Consider the following 18,608-nt stretch of genomic DNA (forward strand, 5'->3'; position numbering starts at 1 on the left):
AACCAGAATAGGGTCAGGAATAGGGGGATCGATACAGAACCTATAGGAATACATCACAGTGGTGGATGTGGTGGATGTGGTGGTGGTGAATGTGGTGGTGGACATGATCGTGGTGGATGTAGTGGTGGTGGAGGTAGACGTGGTGGTGGTGGACATGGGAGTGGCCTCGTGGTGGCCGTGGTGGTGGACATTGTGGTGGTGGACATGGTGGTGGATGTGGTGGACATGGTGGTGGTGGAGGTGGTAGTGGACGTGGTGGTGATGGACGTTGTGGTGTTGGACATGGTGGTGGTGCATGTGTTGGTGGATGTGGTGGACATGGTGGTGGTGGTGGATGTGGTGGTGGTGGATGTGGTGGTGGTGGACGTGGTGGTGGTGGATGTGGTGGTGGTGACATGGTGGTGGATGTGGTGGACATGGTGGTGGTGGACATAGTGATGGTGGACGTTGTGGTGGTGGAGGACATGGTGGTGGTGGACATGGTGGTGGTGGATGTGGTGGACATGGTGGTGGTGGATGTGGTGGTGGAGGAGGTGGGTGTATTGGTGGTGGACGTGGTGGTGGTGGACATGGTGGTGGTGGGCGTAGTGGTGGTGTGGTGGTGGTGGGTGTGGTGGTGGTGTACGTGGTGGTGGTTGATTTTTTTTGTTTAAATATCCTTTATTGATGTCTCAGGAGGAATGAAAACATGAATGCTACAACATACATATCTCTACATCTCAATGATGTTTGTCATGTTTGCGGGGCATGTCATACAATGCAATAGTCCTCCGTTTCATACATCATGTCTGCGATTCATCACAAATGTTCCAACCATGTCGGTGCAACAAAGGAAATAACATTCTGAAATAAACAAAGATGGAAAACAAAAGAGAAGGGGAAAAACTGAAAGGGGGTCGTGGTCATCTGATTCGGGAGCGTGGTGTGTGTGTTTAGTCGAGGATTCATCAATGCCGTGGGGGCGCACAGTCGTTATTGGATAGGGACGAATGGCACAAGTATGGCGCTAGGGAGGACAACGGGCTGGCCGTGGTGGGCATTCAAAGGAGGGGAGTGTTGGGCGAGGTACCACCATGTCTGCTAGCGCGGAGTGTTAGCAAGGGGCGCGTCAGTGGCGTTGTCTGGGCGGCCGTCATGTGTGGGATTCTGTGCTTGTCGACATTCCCTACGTAAGGAACTTAACATTTCATCCCATAGCGCTGCAATGGGAAGCTTTCGTAACCCTGCTGTTTCCTCGCTATGGAGGGTGGTGCTTTCCGCTCTTGCCCAGTTGTCTAGGGACACGTGCCAATGTGCCGTCAGGGGTGGAGTGGCTCGTTTCCAGTGTTTCGTGAGCAGTCGTTTGGCCGTGAGGAGGCCAAGGTCTCAGAAGCGAGAGGGGACTCTATTTAGTTTGGTTCGCCTATACAGGCCTAGCACGCATGCCTCCCATGTGTGTGGTATCTTCATGGCTGTGCTGTTATCTAACGCCGTCAGTACAGTCTGCCAGTATGTCTGTATCCGTGGGCATTGCCACAGCATGTGCAGCAGGTCCGCTCCCTCCAGTGCACACCTCGGGCAGCCGGCCACAGCATCTGGGAAGTACTGGTTAATTTTGTCAGGTGAGAGGTACGCTCTATGCAGTATATAGAACTGGATCAGCTTGAAGCGTGCGTTGCGAGGAATGTGTCTGGGGCCCATCAGTATCATCTGCCACTCCTTGTCAGACCAGTCCCTCCCTCTGTCTGCTGCCCATTTGTCACGCAACGGCTGTAGTGTGTGTGTCAATAGTGCTTGATTCAGCCAGTGTACCACATGTGTGCCGTTCCCCATTACATGTAGGCTCTGTACTAATTGATGTGTCGGTAGTTCCTCCGCAATGGAGCCCCACTTTTGTGTGTATGCTTGTATTATGGAGGCATGTTGCAAAAAATGTCCCGCTGGGAGACCCGTGTCAGTGGCTAGTGTCGCAAAAGGTATCAGGGCACCATCAGCGTATAGGTCCGCCATGGTGTCTATCCCAGTGCGTGTCCAATGTTCCAGTGCCGTTTCCGTGACAATAGAGGCGGCCTTGGGGGTGCCCAGGAGCGGGAGTGCCGGGGCATATGGTTTGATATGTTTCGTGAGCCGTAAGCTTCTGACGTAGCATCGCACCGCCACATCCACGTGCAGCTGTGACGGTCTCTTCGGGTGTGTCAGGGGGTGGAACAGGGTATGTATCTGTGTGGGGGACAGGACAGATGATGTCGTGGCCGTGTCCTCCAGGCGGTTTCCCGCGAGCCAAGCGGTTACCCACTGCAGCTGTGCTGCCAGATAGTAAAGTTCAAGGTTCGGTACTGCAAGGCCTCCTTCACTAGTTGGTGTGTACAGTTTTTGCAGGGCTACTCTGGGCCTCCCAGTATTCCATATTAGGCCCCTGATCATGGATTCGAGTTCTTTGAAGGTGTGGACCCGTACATATACCGGGATGTTGGCAAAATAATATAGTAGTCTGGGGAGGACGATCATTTTTGTCAATGTCACTCTGGCTGGGACATTGAGTGGCAGTGATTTCCAGAAGGCAATCTGGGATCTAATGGACGCTATGGCGCGTGTTAGGTTGCCATCGTGGACATCCGAGGGTGTCCTGTAAATATATATTCCCAAGTACCTGAACGTGGTGTGATGCCATGGCAATCGCTCGCCATTTATTCTGATTTCAGGATCCGGAATATCAGGGTTGAACGAATATGCCCCTGATTTGGCCCAGTTGACCTTGAGGCCAGACACGGTTTCAAAGGACCGGAAGATCTCTGAGAGTTCCGGCGGTATTCGGGTGAGGTCCCTGGCGTATAATAGTAGGTCGTCCGCATACAGCGAGACTATGTGTATACCATCTGCTAGGGGAATGCCCCAGCGCGTGCCCCTGGTGCGTAGTATTTCCGCGAGAGGTTCTATCGCCAGTGAAAAGAGCAATGGGGATAATGGGCAGCCTTGTCTGGTGCCACGTCGTACCTTTATGGCGTCGGACAACAGCCTGCCTGTGCGGACCCGCACCTCGGGGTGTCTGTATAGCAATCCGACCATTGCAATAAAGTCTTCCCCAAGCTCGAACCTGCGCAACACAGCTAGTAGGTAGGGCCACTCGACCGAATCAAACGCCTTCTCTAGGTCCAGAACTAGGCAGCCCGACCTAGGCCAATTTTGTACTGCGATGTTTGCACTCGGAACAGTCTTCGTATGTTGTGGGAGGTGCATCTAGTGGGTACAAAGCCATTCTGGTCACTGTGTATCAAGTCAGGCACCAGACCCGCCAGTCGCCGGGCAAGGGTCGATGCCAGTATCTTGTAATCTGTATTCAGCAGCGCTAGGGGTCTATACGAGCCAAGGAGTGTATTGTCTCTACCCGGCTTTGGAAGGGAGACTAGTGTCGCCTCATTCATCGACATGGGTAAGGCCGAGTCTTCCAGTGCCGCTACGTATACCTTGAGGAGCTCTGGAATCAGGATGTCAGAGCAGGCTTTATAGTATTCCGCAGGCAACCCATCAGGGCCAGGGGCTTTGCCATTTGAAAGGGCAAAGATGGCCTCGCGGAGCTCCTCTGCTATTAACCGCGACCCTAGGTCATCCTGTTGGTCATCCGTAAGGGCGGGTAGCTCCACGCCGTCTAGATATTCGGTTATGGTGGATTGTGTAGTCAGAAGACGGGACTCATATAGCGCTTTGTAATGTGTCACAAAGGCCTCATGAATTTTCGCCTGGGTGTATACCTTCGGGCCAGCTAGCGGTTGTATCGCCGTCACTGGTGCTGTGCGTTCTTTGCGTTGTATCAGCCAAACCAGCAGTTTGCCAGGTTTGTCGCCGGTGTGGTGCGTGCGGGCTGAGTGGGCCCTGTAATTAATATTTTTCAGCCTGTCAAGCAGCCTACCGTGTTCTGCCCGTGTCTCTAGTAAGTCCGTGTCCGCGCCCACGGCCGCCGCCTGTTCTTCTCGCAACAGGTCTGTTTCTAAGCGCCTGAGATCTGTTTCCAACTGCCTTCTGGAATGGGCTTGAGTGCCCAGACACTGCCCCCTGAGGACTACCTTGAAGGCATCCCATTCTATCTGTGGTGTCGACGCCGTGCCTGAGTTGTCTTCGAAGTATTGTGCTGTTTGCGTGCATATTGAGCCTCTAAAGGGGCCATCTAATAATAGGTCAGGTTGCAACCGCCAAGTGGGTATCGGAGGCCGAGGTTGATCCCACGCCAGTTCCAGCAGATGTGGGTTGTGATCAGAGTGTGTGCGGCCCATGTAGCATGTATCCGTGACATGTGGTAGAATCTCAGTGGTCACCATGTACCGATCAAGGCGTACATACAAGGCGTACATACAAGGCGTGCGCTCCTGAGTAATATGAATAGACTCTGGAGTGCGGATTGCGAGTGCGCCATGCATCATGTAAACCCCATTGTGTGGACCATGTCTGTAGTGCGTTCGTCGTGTTCTGTGCCTGTGAGTTGGGTGGAGGAGGGAGGGAGCGGTCCAGTGCTAGATCTAATGAGCTGTTGTAGTCCCCGCCAAGCACCCAGGGGACCCCATGCCAGGGGGCCAACGCGTGTGACAGTTGGGCAAGGAATCCTGCCAGCCCTGTGTTAGGCGCATACACTGAGGCCAATACTAGCGGGCTACCATCCAACCTGCCGTGGACTGCCACATATCTACCATCGGGGTCAACGTGTACGTCCAGTGTAGTCCACGGAGTGCCCGGCCTGACCCACACCAGTGTCCCTCTAGCATATGACGAGTAACCCGTGGCATGTATTTGTCCACGCCACCGCCGTCTCAGTGTGGGGATTTCTGTGGCGCTAAGATGTGTTTCTTGTAGGAGGGCGATCTGTACGTGGTGGCGCTTCAGATACGAATAGATTTGGTAACGTCGGGATGGTGTGTGTATGCCTCTCACATTCCAAGTACAGATTTTAATGGCTGACATTACAGTATTTCAATAATAACAACCCACGCCCAGTCCTCCCGCTATCCTCCCAAGCATTCCATGCCCCCCACCTTGCTAGCGGTCCCTGCAATCGAATAATCACTTAAATTGTCACACCACTTCCCTGAGACCACATGCGGGGAAGGAAACATGGCTAACGGAACAATAAGCCAGTGAACTTCATGAACATTCAAAATACCAAAAGGTCGGATGCGAAACATGCTCCCGTCCATACTCTCTAGGAGAGCAACAAAATTCAAATCTAAGGGGGTGTTTGTGCTATGCGCACGCTATCAACGGGTCTGAGTCAATACAGTTGTGGTGTGAAGGCCCATCGCCTTCCCGGGAGGAATGTACCAGCCTAAATCACCCCTGCGTACAGTGAACCCCATATGCACATGCATGAAACTCTATACATTACGTGTCCCAACCGAGCTGCTGCCAGGCGAATCGAAGCGTCTCTGTAGCTGCACTCTGGTCTAGCACGGGCGTCCAATGTCAGTTCTTGGACTTGTGCACGCCGAGGAGGCGTCCGGCAAGTGCGCGCCTCATGTGCAGCACGCAGGGTCGGTGGCAGAATGCTCTATCGCGAGTGTGTCTCGGTGTCGCTGCGGCTTTGTTGCATTATCGAGCTCCTTCCTCTCCCCTGCGACAGTCGTTGGCTGACGTCCCATCAGATTGTCGCGCTCGTCGTGTAGTTAGCTGATGTAGTCCGCCATTTGGGGGGTGACATCGGGCCGTTCTTCCGATGTGGGGGAGTCCGGCACACTATAAATGGCGTCGTCGTCACTGTGGAGTTCCTGTGCACTGCTGCCCGCCACATCACTCCGTGCGGGGGACCCGCTGAGTTCCATCACCAGACGGAGGGCGTCCTGTTTCTCCTGTCTCGCGGTATCCGCTGGAGGGGGAGTTCTCGTCGGTGTTCGTGGCCCAGTCTGGGGCCTCTGGCGGGGTCGATGTCTTTGCCTGCTACCTCCGAACTGTCGTCTGGTCGTATGACCCTCAGTTGTTTTCGGGTCCGTGTCCACTCCGCTGTCCAGCCAAGATTCCACTGCCATAGGGTCTGTGAAGAAATGCGTCCGTTCTCCGGCCACAACCCTCAACTTCGCTGGAAACAGCAGGGAGTATTGTAGGCCCAGTTGCCTCAGTCGTTTTTTCACCGCCAGAAAGTCATGTCTTTGCCGCTGGACCTGTACAGTGTAGTCCGGAAAGAACATTATCGTCGCATTTTCAATTCTGATCTTCTGGAGTTTGCGTGCTTCGCGCAATATGGAATCTCGGTCTCGGTAGTTCATAATGCGGAGCAGCATGGTCCTCGGGTTGGAGCCTGTTGTCAGAGGTTTGGTGGGGACTCTGTGAGCGCGTTCAACCACGAAGTGTGGGGAGAGCGATCCCTCCGGTAGTAAGCCTTTCAGCCACTGTTCCATGTGTTCCTCTGGGGTCCTCCCTTCCCATTTCTCCGGGACCCCTAGTAAGCGCACGTTGTTTCTGCGGGTCCTGCCTTCCGCATCTTCGGCTCTGTCCTCCAAGAACTCCACCCTGTGGTGGTGGTGGTTGATGTGGTTGTTGTGTACATGGTAGTGATGGACGTGGTGGTGATGGGATGTGGTGGTGGTGGACATGGTGGTGGTGGACATGGTGATGGTGGTGGTGGACATGGTAGATGTGGTGGCGGTGGACGTGGTGGTGGTGGACATGGTGGTGGTGGTCATAGTGGTGGTGTGGTGGTGGTGGGTGTGGTGGTGGTGGACGTGGTGGTGGACGTGGTGGTGGTGGATGTGGTTGTTGTGTACATGGTAGTGATGGACGTGGTGGTGATGGGATGTGGTGGTGGTGGACATGGTGGTGGTGGACATGGTGATGGTGGTGGTGGACATGGTGGATGTGGTGGCGGTGGATGTGGTGGTGGTGGACGTGGTGGTGGGAGTGGTGGTGGTGGACGTGGTGGGGGTGAGTGTGGTGGTGGTGGACATGAAGGTCGACATGGTGGTGGTGGATATGGTGGTGGGGAACGTGGTGGTGGACATGGTTGTGGTGGATGTAGTGGTGGTGGTGGTGGACATGGTGGTGGTGGACGTGGTGGTGGTGGACGTGGTGGTGGTGGACATAGTGGTGGTGGACGTTGTGGTGGTGGAGGACATGGTGCTGGTGGACATGGTGGTGGTGGATGTGGTGGACATGGTGGTGGTGGATGTGGTGGATGTGGTGGTGGGTGTATTGGTGGTGGACGTGGTGGTGGTGGACATGGTGGTGGTGGGTGTAGTGGTGGTGTGGTGGTGGTGGGCGTGGTGGTGGTGGACGTGGTGGTGGTGGACGTGGTGGTTGTGTACATGGTAGTGATGGACGTAGTGATGGACTAGGTGGTGATGGGATGTGGTGGTGGTGGACATGATGGTGGTGGACAAGGAGATGGTGGTGGTGGACGTGGTGGATGTGGTGGTGGTGGACGTGGTGGTGGGAGTGGTGGTGGTGGACGTGGTGGATGTGGTGGTGGTGGATGTGGTGGTGGTGGACGTGGTGGTGGGAGTGGTGGTGGTGGACATGGTGGGGGTGAGTGGGGTGGTGGTGGTGGATGTGAAGGTGGACATGGTGGTGGTGGATATGGTGGTGGGGAACGTGGTGGTGGACATGGTTGTGGTGGATGTAGTGGTGGTGGAGGTAGATGTGGTGGTAGTGGACATGGTAGTGGCCTCGTGGTGGTGGTGGACATGGTGGTGGTGGGCATGGTGCTGGTGGACATGGTGGTGGTGGACATGGTGGTGTTAGGGAATGTGTCCCGTGACCCAGTGATTTGGCAGCCTATTGACAGAAATCATAGGTGCTCACGCATCGGCATCTTCACGATAGGGCACGGGCCCAACCTTTGAGTGCAGTCGCTCCCTGAAGACCCGCTCCCCATATTATATGAACATGTGGGCAATTGTTCCAATCCCTGGTTTAATGTTTTGAATGTCCAGTAGTCCACCTACAATTGTCCAGAGTTTCTACGAACAATTTGGAATATCCTGATAATACAATGTGCTACATAAAGCAATGCTCAGAAGATTCCACCCCGGCTCTTGTTACAATTGAGCTCTGATGATTATCATGTTGTTTTAATAGATCAAAAAGCTGTTGACTACAAAAGTGGACATTCTGTATTTTAAATTTTTTTGGGGGGTGTAACTTCACGATTAGTAATACACATATATGTATGCACATTATGCATGTGTATCACACTTTGCTTGAACAGGGAGCATGAGGAGGAAAATAAAAGGTGAAAAGCAAAAAAAGCAGGAAGGGAATTCACAGAAACTTAAGCCAGAGGTCAGCGGCAAGATGCGGAGAAAAGACGGGGAGGAGTTATAGGTAAACTACTTTGGAAGGGGGGAGAGGAGAAGATAGGATGGATATTCAGAGACTCAAGTCTGAGTTTGCTTACAAAACACATTGGAAAATTTAATTTATTTCACTACTGTTATTTTTCACCTTTTGACCAGGTTTAAACTGCAGGAAAGAAAGGCTGAGGAAGGGGAGGGGGTTTGAGGGTTCTTATAACGTTAATGGCTGAGACTCATGGCTCGGAAATGTGCGCCAGGCTGCCAACTGCAATACACGGGCTTATGTGGTCAGTCTGACGGATGGCGAGGCTGAGCCCCATCCATATTCCGATTTAACAAGCAGGAAGTGTGATAAGGGAGGGGGTGGCAAATGGTGAACACTTTCGCAGCCACTTTGATGTTCACAGTAGCCACGCGGCTCAATGAGAACATCAAAGCGGCCGCGAAAGTGCCCCCAAAGGCTGCAGGCGGACTAATGGTGCGCGCGCCTGGCGCGCACATGCACTGTGCTCGATCCGTCTGCAGACTTTGGGTGCACTTTTGAAAGCCCCACTAAATATCTCGCCAAGCATCGCTAACGCGATGACTTAGACGAGACCTAAAAAAGCAGAAATAAAAAATGGGAGATCAAAGGAAGAAAAGATGGCACCCACAATGCAACCCCCCCCCCCCCCCCCCCCCAAGGAGGGCCAGGCTTGCAGCATTTGTTCGCTCAGTACTATTTCAGATATGGCTCAGAGTGAGGGGTATTTTATTTTTCTGGCTACTCCTTTCGTTTCATACTATTGGGTAGTGGTGCTGTGGCCTATCTCCTGTCAACAAAGCGGGCTGGCATAGCCAATCAAATGCTTCACACACCAAAGGAAGAAAAAAAACACTGCTAGGTAGGAAAAGAGCTTACAATTGGAATATTGCACCGAAATGCACATCTAGATCAATCTTTCAGTAGTTATTAGCAAAATAATGTGGGTGATATGTACTACACGGTAGGGTTCTCTATTCAAAGATGTGGATTGGGGTGGCCACTCAGCGGGCAGAAGACAGCTATCTTGAAATTACATTTGATGTTTTTCCTGTGGGACTGCTGTGTGATTTTGATCTACAGCATTCATCCAATTTGACCTTAATGTCCATATCCACAAAAAAGGGGAGTGCATACAGACATTCCACTGCACACAAGTAAAGCGACATTTGTCAATGATGCCAGTGTTGTTGGAGCAGAGCACTCATTAGGTCACGCCTTTTCCAAGCAACTCAACTATCTCCCAAGATATGAACCATAAAAGGCCAGGGAGTAAAGAAAACAAAATGCAACTGAAATATACGTTGCGTGGTTAGGCACTTGATCTTAAGAAGCAGTTATGAACAATTAAATTCACTCCGTAATATAAATGGAGAGGATGTGGCATAACGGCCAAAGCTACCGACTTTGGCACTTGGGAACCAGTTTTGAATCACAGCGTGGGCTCAACATCCTGGGATTCTGGGGAAATTACTAAATTTGCCCATGTCTACCAAAAATGAATGTGCCCTTGTTTAATGTAACTGGTGCTCATGTAAAGCGCCCCAATACCTTCCGGTCGTGTTAGTGCTATATAAAATTGCAAAGAAAAAATGCTTCATGTGAGCAGAAAGTAATGAACATGCTGGTGAATAATGCAGGCCCTATCAAGCTGTTGGCTCCTCCCCCTGTGTTCTTGCCCCAGACTGAGGAAAACAGCATTGTTCTGCTTTTGTAAGGGCATGTTTTTACTCATTGTCTCAGCTTCTTCCTCTTTTCCTCTGAAACACACTACCATTGCCAAGCTAAAGTGAAGGCTACCATTGAATTCATTGGCGAGTAATGCTTTTAAAGCAATTAGATGTTGGCCTGCCTCCTGGTATCACTGTATGTATAGCTCTTTTGAAGCTCTCTCCATGCAGTGCAAGCTTAGACTAGCCTGTGATGGGCCTTGGGCCCCCAGGGAAGGCCTAGTGTAACCACTAGTGTTTTCAAAATCCTTTCTGCCATTGTTTTTAACAGCGGTGTCGCCTTAATTACAAATTGACCATTCTGTTAGCACACACCAAACTGAGGGGCTTATTTACAAGCCGCTTGCGCCGCCGATACCTCACTTTTTCCCATATTAAAAGTGACGCAGCGTAAGGGGATTGTAAATAAGCCCCTGAATTGATTCCGTGTGCCTAGATGAACACTATTCTTACCTATCCAACCACAGTCATATAATTACCCAAACATTACCCTCTTCCCTTTCTGGTTGTGGAATTTTGCAGTGTGGGCCTGGGTTTCATTTTTTTTTCACCTGAGTCACTTTGGTTTCCAGGCCATCCTTGAGAGCCAGAGTCCACTTTTTCATGAGCACTAGTCGCTGTGTCACTTTTAGCAAGCACTTTATTTAAAGCCTGAACAGAAGCAAAGACCTTCGAAACGATCCAGTTTCAAAAAAGGATTCTATGTCACCCATTTCTGGGTGCATTTTGCACCAATAATGTGTTTCTCTTCCACACCCAATACACACACATCAAAGTTGTCTTAAAAACGAAACGTACAATTAATTTCAAAATAAACTAAATACTGCCTTTCAGGCTTCTACGCAGATTTACAACATTTTGCTCAGGGTTGGTTGGCGTCACAAAATAGGTTTTTTTATTTACCTTTGAGCGCAACACGTGTTACGCAATGGAAAGCTGCCTGAAAGTAACACACCCCAGTGCAAAGATAGCTCTGCTTTTCTCTGTTTCAAGGGGGTGTTCCACGGGTGTTCCCATGCAAATGCCCATGGTTTTTGACCCAAACCCATACCTGCTTACATTAGTAGACAGGGTTTTGTGCCAAAAAAATGCCACTTTGAAATAATCGTTAAAAAAAGAAAAGCTTTTATTTCTCCTACATTTTTCAACCTTACATGTGTGCTGCACTGCACAGAACACATCCAAATTGGAAAAAGTTTTAAAGTTGGTCTAAGCATATTATTTTGTATGGGAAGGTATCCTTCAAGTACAAAAACTGTGCAAGACGTATTGACACACCCTTGCACTGTCGTGCAAATGAGTATGAGTGGCACTCGACTGCTAGATTTTGTGCCTGCACTAGGGAGTGAGGAGAGTGCTGTATCACTGTAGATATGGTGCTTTCCTGGTCTCTCTTTGTCATACAACGTAGTGCAGCACCCAAGCTTTGGGTCCTGCACTGTGTTCCGTGCCAACTTTATAAATCTGGGCACTTGTTTCAAGCAGGGGCAGGCAAATGTCCATATTTGTGACTCCTTTGCATTGTCCTTGCATCATGCAAGGAGACGCAAGGAAAACGCAAAGGTTTCAGTTATATTTACAAAGCCACGCAAAGCCTGATTTGAGTAGCCTTGCGTGGGGTTGTAAAGAAATGTAACAAAAGGCAGCGGCTTGCGCTGCGTTCTGTCACATTTAAACTCGGGAGGCGTTCCATGGGTAGAGTATGGGTGTTCCCATTGATTATTTTTTTGAAGGGCAGTATCCATTCCTGCACAAAAACAATCCTGCCTGTAGCATAGGCACCCTTGTTCTAAGGTGTAATGGTGCCTGCGTTGAAGTTAGGCTGCACACGGAGAGCAGAAAATTCACCATATCTTTGTAAATTTAGAGCATTTCTGATCTTTCCCTTTCACGCAGCGCAGCAACTTTGCTTGCGGCCCTGCCCCGTGTGAAGATTCAGTAAATGTGCCCCACAATGCAGAGCGTGACGTGAAACCAGCTTAAGACGCGAAAGAAACACAGACATGGCGGTCTTCTGAGTCATGTCTGCCTGTTGTTGTCAAGCATCACCAGAGAATGGTTTTGCAGGAAACTTGCTTTAGAACAAGGAACTCATTTTCCAAACTCGTGGTCATCACGCAAAGCACGTGCAGGGAAAGCCTTTGAAGAATGTAATAAGTTGCACAGAACTGGAACTAAAGTTCCTTCCGACCACTTAGGTTTTGGCAGTCTGTGCATGGATCTAAAATGCACTTTTACATTATTTGTTACGGTTATTAAACTAGCACCCGCTCATCGTGTATTAATGTTATAGCACAATGCCACAATTTGACAACTTTACAGAGCGATAAGTTTAGCACACCTCAACAGTACTCCTTTACGGAAGTCGGTAGGAGTAATGTCGGTCAGATTTGTAAATTTGGCTTGCAGAACATACACATGCCTGTGCAACATGTCCTCAACCTGCCAGGCTGCCGTGCGTATCTGTCACTTGAAATTAGGCATAAAAACAGAAAACTCCAAAAACAGATTCGAGTTTTTTTTTATTAACAAACATTATATCACAAAGATATTATAGACACAAATAACATTCAGCACTGCTATTTAGCAGACCCCAGACCGAAAAGTGAACAGTGGAAAGCACCGAATAAAACAGACTTTGGTTATAAGTGCCATAATTTACAGGAGGGGAGTAAACCATTCAGAGTGTAGTGAGAACCTGAGGTCCAAGGTGTGACTTGACAGAAGGGATTGTAACATAGACGTCAGAAGAGGTGGAGCTGGGCAGCATTGGCTAGGAATACAGTGTATGTCACTAAAACAGAGGTCGGCTGGGAGCAGAATCTGAAAAAAAACAAGTATTGACACATTCTGTGACCTAGTCATTGGTCCATAGGCCCCGCCTAGGCCCCTAGATCGACTGGCACCAATCATATTTATATAAATAACTCCACACATATTTACATTAGCAACTGAAGTGGGATCGACATTATGTCCAGCTATATACAAAACACTGTACACAGTGACCAGTCTCTGTTTGTCACTCGGAGGCGTGCAGTCCAAAAGTAACAGTCCTATGCGGCGCGACGCCACGTTAACTGGAATGGAAACTCGACGATTCGGACTCTGTCGAAACGGACGAATGACCTGCTCGCTTTTTCGACAGTATTTTGAGGCTGGATCCTCTGCTCACCGTGGTGAGGGCGTTCTGAGCAGTGCTTTTGAATTTGGCCCCGAGGAAGGCGTAGAGGATGGGGTTCAGGCAGCAGTGGAAGAAGGCCAAGGCTTCAGTGACGGAGATCCACGTATTTAGGGTGACCTCAAAATCACATGTAATGTCCTTGATCACGCCCAGTTGTATGAAGGTGTCGATGCTGAGGGTGATGTAGTAGGGCAACCAGCAGGTGAAGAAGGCGAGGATGAGAATCACAGTCGTCTTTAACGCTTTGCGCTTCTGTTGGCCTTTGGAGTGGGATAGCTTGGAAATGATGATACAGTAGCAAATCAAGATGACCAGGCCGGGCAGAACAAACCCTACCGTGAGGTGCACAAACCTAAATCCAACAGTCCACTGTTGCCGCGACTCATAGGGATAGATATGGTTGCACTCGTATGTGCCTTCTTCCATACTAACACTAGCAAATATGAAGTCAGGCACGGTCAGGAGCAAAGCCGGCAACCACACCCCAGCGTACACCACCTTCTCAGCCAGCAGCTTCCTCGTACCTTGGCTGTTGGTGGCGTGGACTATCGCCAAGTAGCGGTCTAAACTTATGAAGGCTAAGATCAGGACGCTGCTGTAGAGGTTGACTGTGTAGATGACGTGAACGGCTTTGCAGAGGAACTCTTTCAGATACCACCCTATCACAGCATCTACGGACCAGAAGGGCAAGGTGAAGACAAACAGCAGATCGGCCACCGACAGGTGCAGCCGGTACTTGTCGGTCATAGTCCTTGACTTCTTCTGGTAGCCCATGACAAGGACAACCAACCCGTTGCCGATGACTCCCATCAGGAAGATGATCGAGTACATGGTGGGCAAGAAGATCCGGTTGAAATTGTTGTTCTTGAAGCACGGCTCCTCCAGGTAATCCATGTCACCCGAAGCCATCCCGTCTGTGGTGTTATCCATGTAATCATTGGGAATGATGATGATTTCACCTGAAATCTGACACAAAGCACAAAGTATTAAATCCTATACTCTAAACTCTTGAATCAAAGTTATAGCACGAGTAAGTGGAGAAACTGCCAAACTTTATAATCATGTTCAAAACCCATGTTCCCCTAACTCCCAAAGTTAAAACAGAACTACATGTGTAACACTCATACCCACATTGCATTGCTGTTCCCACCCCATAGATTGTTCTAATTCTGCTGATATTGTGGGGGTGGGGTTGTGATTACAATTAAGATCATGGCATCGCATTTAAATGCTGTGTGTGTTTTTTGAAATCCTTTACACTGACTTTTATGTTTGCAACGTTGCCCATGCATCAGATTGAAAGCCTTTCTTGCTTTACAGTTTCTCTATAATTATACAGTTTTAAAAGGTGTGGCGTTCTATTTTTCAAAAGTAAGCAATACCATTTACACTTTCTGAAATCCCCCTCCCCCAAACCAGAAAGTTCTTCCCCGCTTGAGGTTTACTTCACCAATGGGGGAAGTAAGGAAGTGTCAAAGTGCAAACCACATTCAAAAAGAGGGTTGACTGATGACCAAGATCAGGAAACCACCAACCGTCTACCGACCAATGTACGAAAACGTAAGCGGCTCCACCCTTCACAACTACGGCAGTGGTTCAACCAATAGCCCCGTTCCTCTCTGGTACTTCAAAATCGAACTTTCGCCCGGGTAAATTGTGGCCGCTGGTTGTGTGTCGGTGAGTACATCTGTGTACAGATCCGGACTTGTGGGCTCAGACTTTCCTCAGTCCAAGCTGCGAAGAGGAGAGTTTTTCGTTGCTAACAAAAGGTGATGGAATTCCACCAAATGCGAAGCTGAATGCGAGCATCTGCGCCTGGTGAGAGGGGGGAGACAGGCCGCTGGAGCGCCGCCTGCACACTGGGACGAGGACGTTAGTTGCACTTACGTTACGGTAAAAGTGCTTTAAATGGGCCGGTACTCTTCACGGAGTACCGGCATTTTTTTTATTTTGAGAGGGAGAGTACCGGCACTTCTCAAGACCGACGCAATACTATTAATTGAAGAGAAATTAGAATGCTTCCCAGAAGCAAGCAGGTACTCTGTTACGGAGTACCCGCACTTCCATTTTCCTATTTCAACCGCTGTATTTATCTCGATATACGATATTTCACAGCACCAACACCTTGTTAATCATTTTCAGCTTTACAGCTAGAATAAATGGCCGTGGGCAATGGTGGCTGGATAGAGTCCAAGGTGCACGTTAACACCCCCCCCCCCCCCCCCCCCCCCCCCCCACACACACACACTCCCGTCTTTTAGACACTGGAATCAAAAAACGTCAAGTCAGTGCGCACAAGCTCGTCCCTCTTTGTTGGCCTTGCATTTTATCTGAGGTGACAACAGAGAGGTGCCCCTGCTTATTAGAGTTACCCCCGAGTATGCACTCCCTGCAGACTGGCTGCTTGGGGACATAGCTCATCGATGGGCCTACCTGAAACTGGGAGCAGGCGTCCCCCCAGCGAGAGGGCACGGGGAACACGGGCATCGCAATAAACCAGACCCACCCCACCAGACTGCAGCCAAGGGGGCTCGTAGCCCGCTCATAACCCCTTCATGAGACCCCCCCCCCCCCATGATGTTTTACTGGCCACCCCGTGGCCCAGCCAAAAGCAGACTAAACACTAACACACACACACAAAACTGCCAACTGCTAAACTTCTTATCAGAATAATGCACGCACCTGCAGAACCACCAAGGGGGTGTGGCGCTAGAAAGAAACGTGAGAAAAATTTAAAAAAGGGGAACTCGAGTGGGCGGTGAAACATGAAACGGCAGAGAAGAATGATGCTGCGATTGTTTCATAACGGACCATGTTAATTAGTTAGACCGGAGATGCTGGGCGCAAAGGGACAAGCTCGCAGGACTGAGGCCACGGTTTTACTTATTAACATGCCGTAGGTTTGCTAAGGGTGGTATGGGCGCTCGCTCCGCGCACTTCTGCAGTGTAGCAAAAAAAAAAAAGTCAGAAAATTGACTTCATGTTTCCAGCGCCTCCGCAAAACCTTAATACATAATCCGTGATTATTGCCACACCCACACTGAACAGGTGTGCTGCAACATCACACAAAGAAAACACACACCCTACAAAAAAACATAACGCTCCGATGTAAAACTAGCCACCACTTGGTTTGCCCCCCTCTCACAGGTGCCGCCCTTTCCTTTGAACCCGGTGTCACAGGAGCGCAGGCACTTCGTCTCGCGCATGAGCAAGGACCGCGCATCTCTCATCACAATAGTCCAATCTGGTCTTCCTTGGTTCGTTTCCTCTTTTTAAAGCTTTTGAGGGTACAGCACCAAAGACCAACATCTCCGCACGTTCCAATGTGAGCACCGCACAGTGCAAGTCACACACGTTCACTTTGCGCACACTTCCACGCTCTCCCATACCTCGGCAACTGCACTTCTCTATTGTGTATTTGTACAGATCATCACACCCACATAACATGGAGCAGAATAACATATGTTTATTGTAACCCAACTCACTACTTCAAGTTTGCTCCACTTTGGCAGGGTGAAAGGCTGAAAACAGCCTTGGATTCGAACCTCTGACCATGATGTCAAACGCAGATTAATGCAGGGGATGCAGCAGCCACCCGCATCTACAGTCACCTCCAGTGACCGGACCTACGCCAAAAAGGGTTGACTATCCATCGACTGTTAAAAAATCCCAATCATCTATGCACAATACACAGTGAGGAGTTATGGGTTTGCCCCATCCCCAGATCACATCATCTGGCTCTTGACAGACAGCTACAACAGGAGCTAAAACTAAACTTGGCGGACTCCGGGCCACAACAGAAATGCAGCATGAAGACGAACTCACACAACTCTAAACTCGCATAAAAATAACTTACATATACACGCGGGAAAAAACGACCCACCCACGTGCTACACAAAACACAAAACAGCAACACTGGAAGTGGGCACACAGTAAAATGCCCTCTTTGTCGGCTGCGTCCCCGCATTACGTGCGCATTGAGTCCCGATGAAGGGTAGCAATGCGCTATACAAATGAAGCACTCAATCCACTAGTGTCCACCTCAAGGGGCACAGTCGATGTAGTTGAGCAGCTCCACGTACCTCCACGTTATCCATGATGAATCCTCGGACGGGATCCCACGCTTGTCTTGTTGCTCCCAGAAGCACGCGATGTCTCAGTGTAACCCACGGTCCTTGCGCCTGCGGTGCACGCCTCGCTCTGTCCGTCGCGCGCTGGCGCTTTGTGAACTCACTCCGTGCGCTGCTCTGAACTTGTGCTCGAGCCCGGCTATTCCGCCCTCTTTTAAACATGGGACGTTCGCGCAGTGCGCATGCGCCCGCCCCTGCCGCCAGCCGCGTGCGGAGTATTGACGTCTGTCCGGGGAGTCCCCGGCGCCTCGCACAATAGTCCGACGTTTCTGTTACTAACCCCCTCCTGTTATTCTCCTGCAGCTGGCGCACCACAACCCAACACTTACAAAAAAAAATGTATTTTCGTTTTCTAGATAACCATCTGTATGTAGCAGGCCGGTACACAAAGGCATTTTTTTTCAAACAGTTATCCTGCTTGCTACAAAGAACCACAGGCAGGGCGTGGCAAGGAGCAGGTATTGCCCGCCAGTCAGTTGACGTTTATTCTGCATGTGCAGACCAATATTAAAAAAAGCATTGGAAAAACCAATAGATCTGCCCTTTGGCGACAATTGCTTTTCCATCATATTTTAGCCATGCTGTGCAGTGTGCACCTTCCTCGATGGTGTACACTGGTTACAGCCAGCCATCTGGTAATAGTTTGTGTTCATACTTAACATAGTCTTTCTGTCTTTGTTTACTTATATTATCAGATAGGAATAACTAAAGCAGCCCTAAAAGACATTTTAAAGTGTGTTCATCTTCTAGTTGCTGTTTAAAGTATGTACTGATAAGGTGAAAATATATCAGCGTAAAGTGACTTTCCTGTTTTTTGTACCAGCTGAGATGATATACAACAGTGGTCATGCCGGTAAAAAAACGGCCAGGTGGAAACTCTTGATGTGCAGCATGAGTACATTAGAAATATTAAGTACATTTGTAAGCAAGCAACTTAACGAAATGTTGCGGCATATTTTTTGTTTATTTGCCCATCTAACTCAGATCAGTAAATAATAAGAGAACATTTTTTCCCAACCGTTTGTTTTTTCAAAAACAGTTGCGAGCAGGGCCATCTTAAAGCATGGGCTCGCTGGGCAGTTTCCCGGGAGCCCCACCAGCACAAGGGCCCCATGCAGACCTGAATTTAACACACATTTTCCGTTACACATTTTTATTCCTGCGAGGGGTTGTGTAGGCCGGGCCCAGTGCACTGCTTTGCCCGGAGGCCTATAAAGACGTTAAGATGGCCCTGGGTGGGAGGGCTCTACCTTGGTCATTTTGTTGGTGCATATATGGAGTTTGGGTGTTTTGCTG

The 18,608-nt window shown here is 49.8% G+C and overlaps 1 protein-coding gene across 1 annotated transcript; it reads right to left on the reverse strand.

Annotated features, from left to right (window-relative positions):
* Positions 1 to 12,508: 12,508 nt before the first annotated feature.
* CXCR4 (C-X-C motif chemokine receptor 4) lies at positions 12,509 to 17,424 on the reverse strand. The gene is made up of 2 exons (XM_078682457.1): positions 17,265 to 17,424; positions 12,509 to 14,148 (listed from the first exon to the last, which is right to left on the reverse strand). Exons 1-2 carry the CDS (start codon positions 17,277 to 17,279, stop codon positions 13,075 to 13,077), a joined length of 1,089 nt encoding a protein of 362 aa, XP_078538583.1. The 5' UTR covers positions 17,280 to 17,424; the 3' UTR covers positions 12,509 to 13,074.
* Between the last annotated feature and the right edge of the window lie 1,184 nt (positions 17,425 to 18,608).

Source organism: Lissotriton helveticus, chromosome 3_1 (assembly GCF_964261635.1).
Source record: "Lissotriton helveticus chromosome 3_1, aLisHel1.1, whole genome shotgun sequence".
Classification (NCBI taxonomy): Eukaryota; Metazoa; Chordata; class Amphibia; order Caudata; family Salamandridae; genus Lissotriton; species Lissotriton helveticus.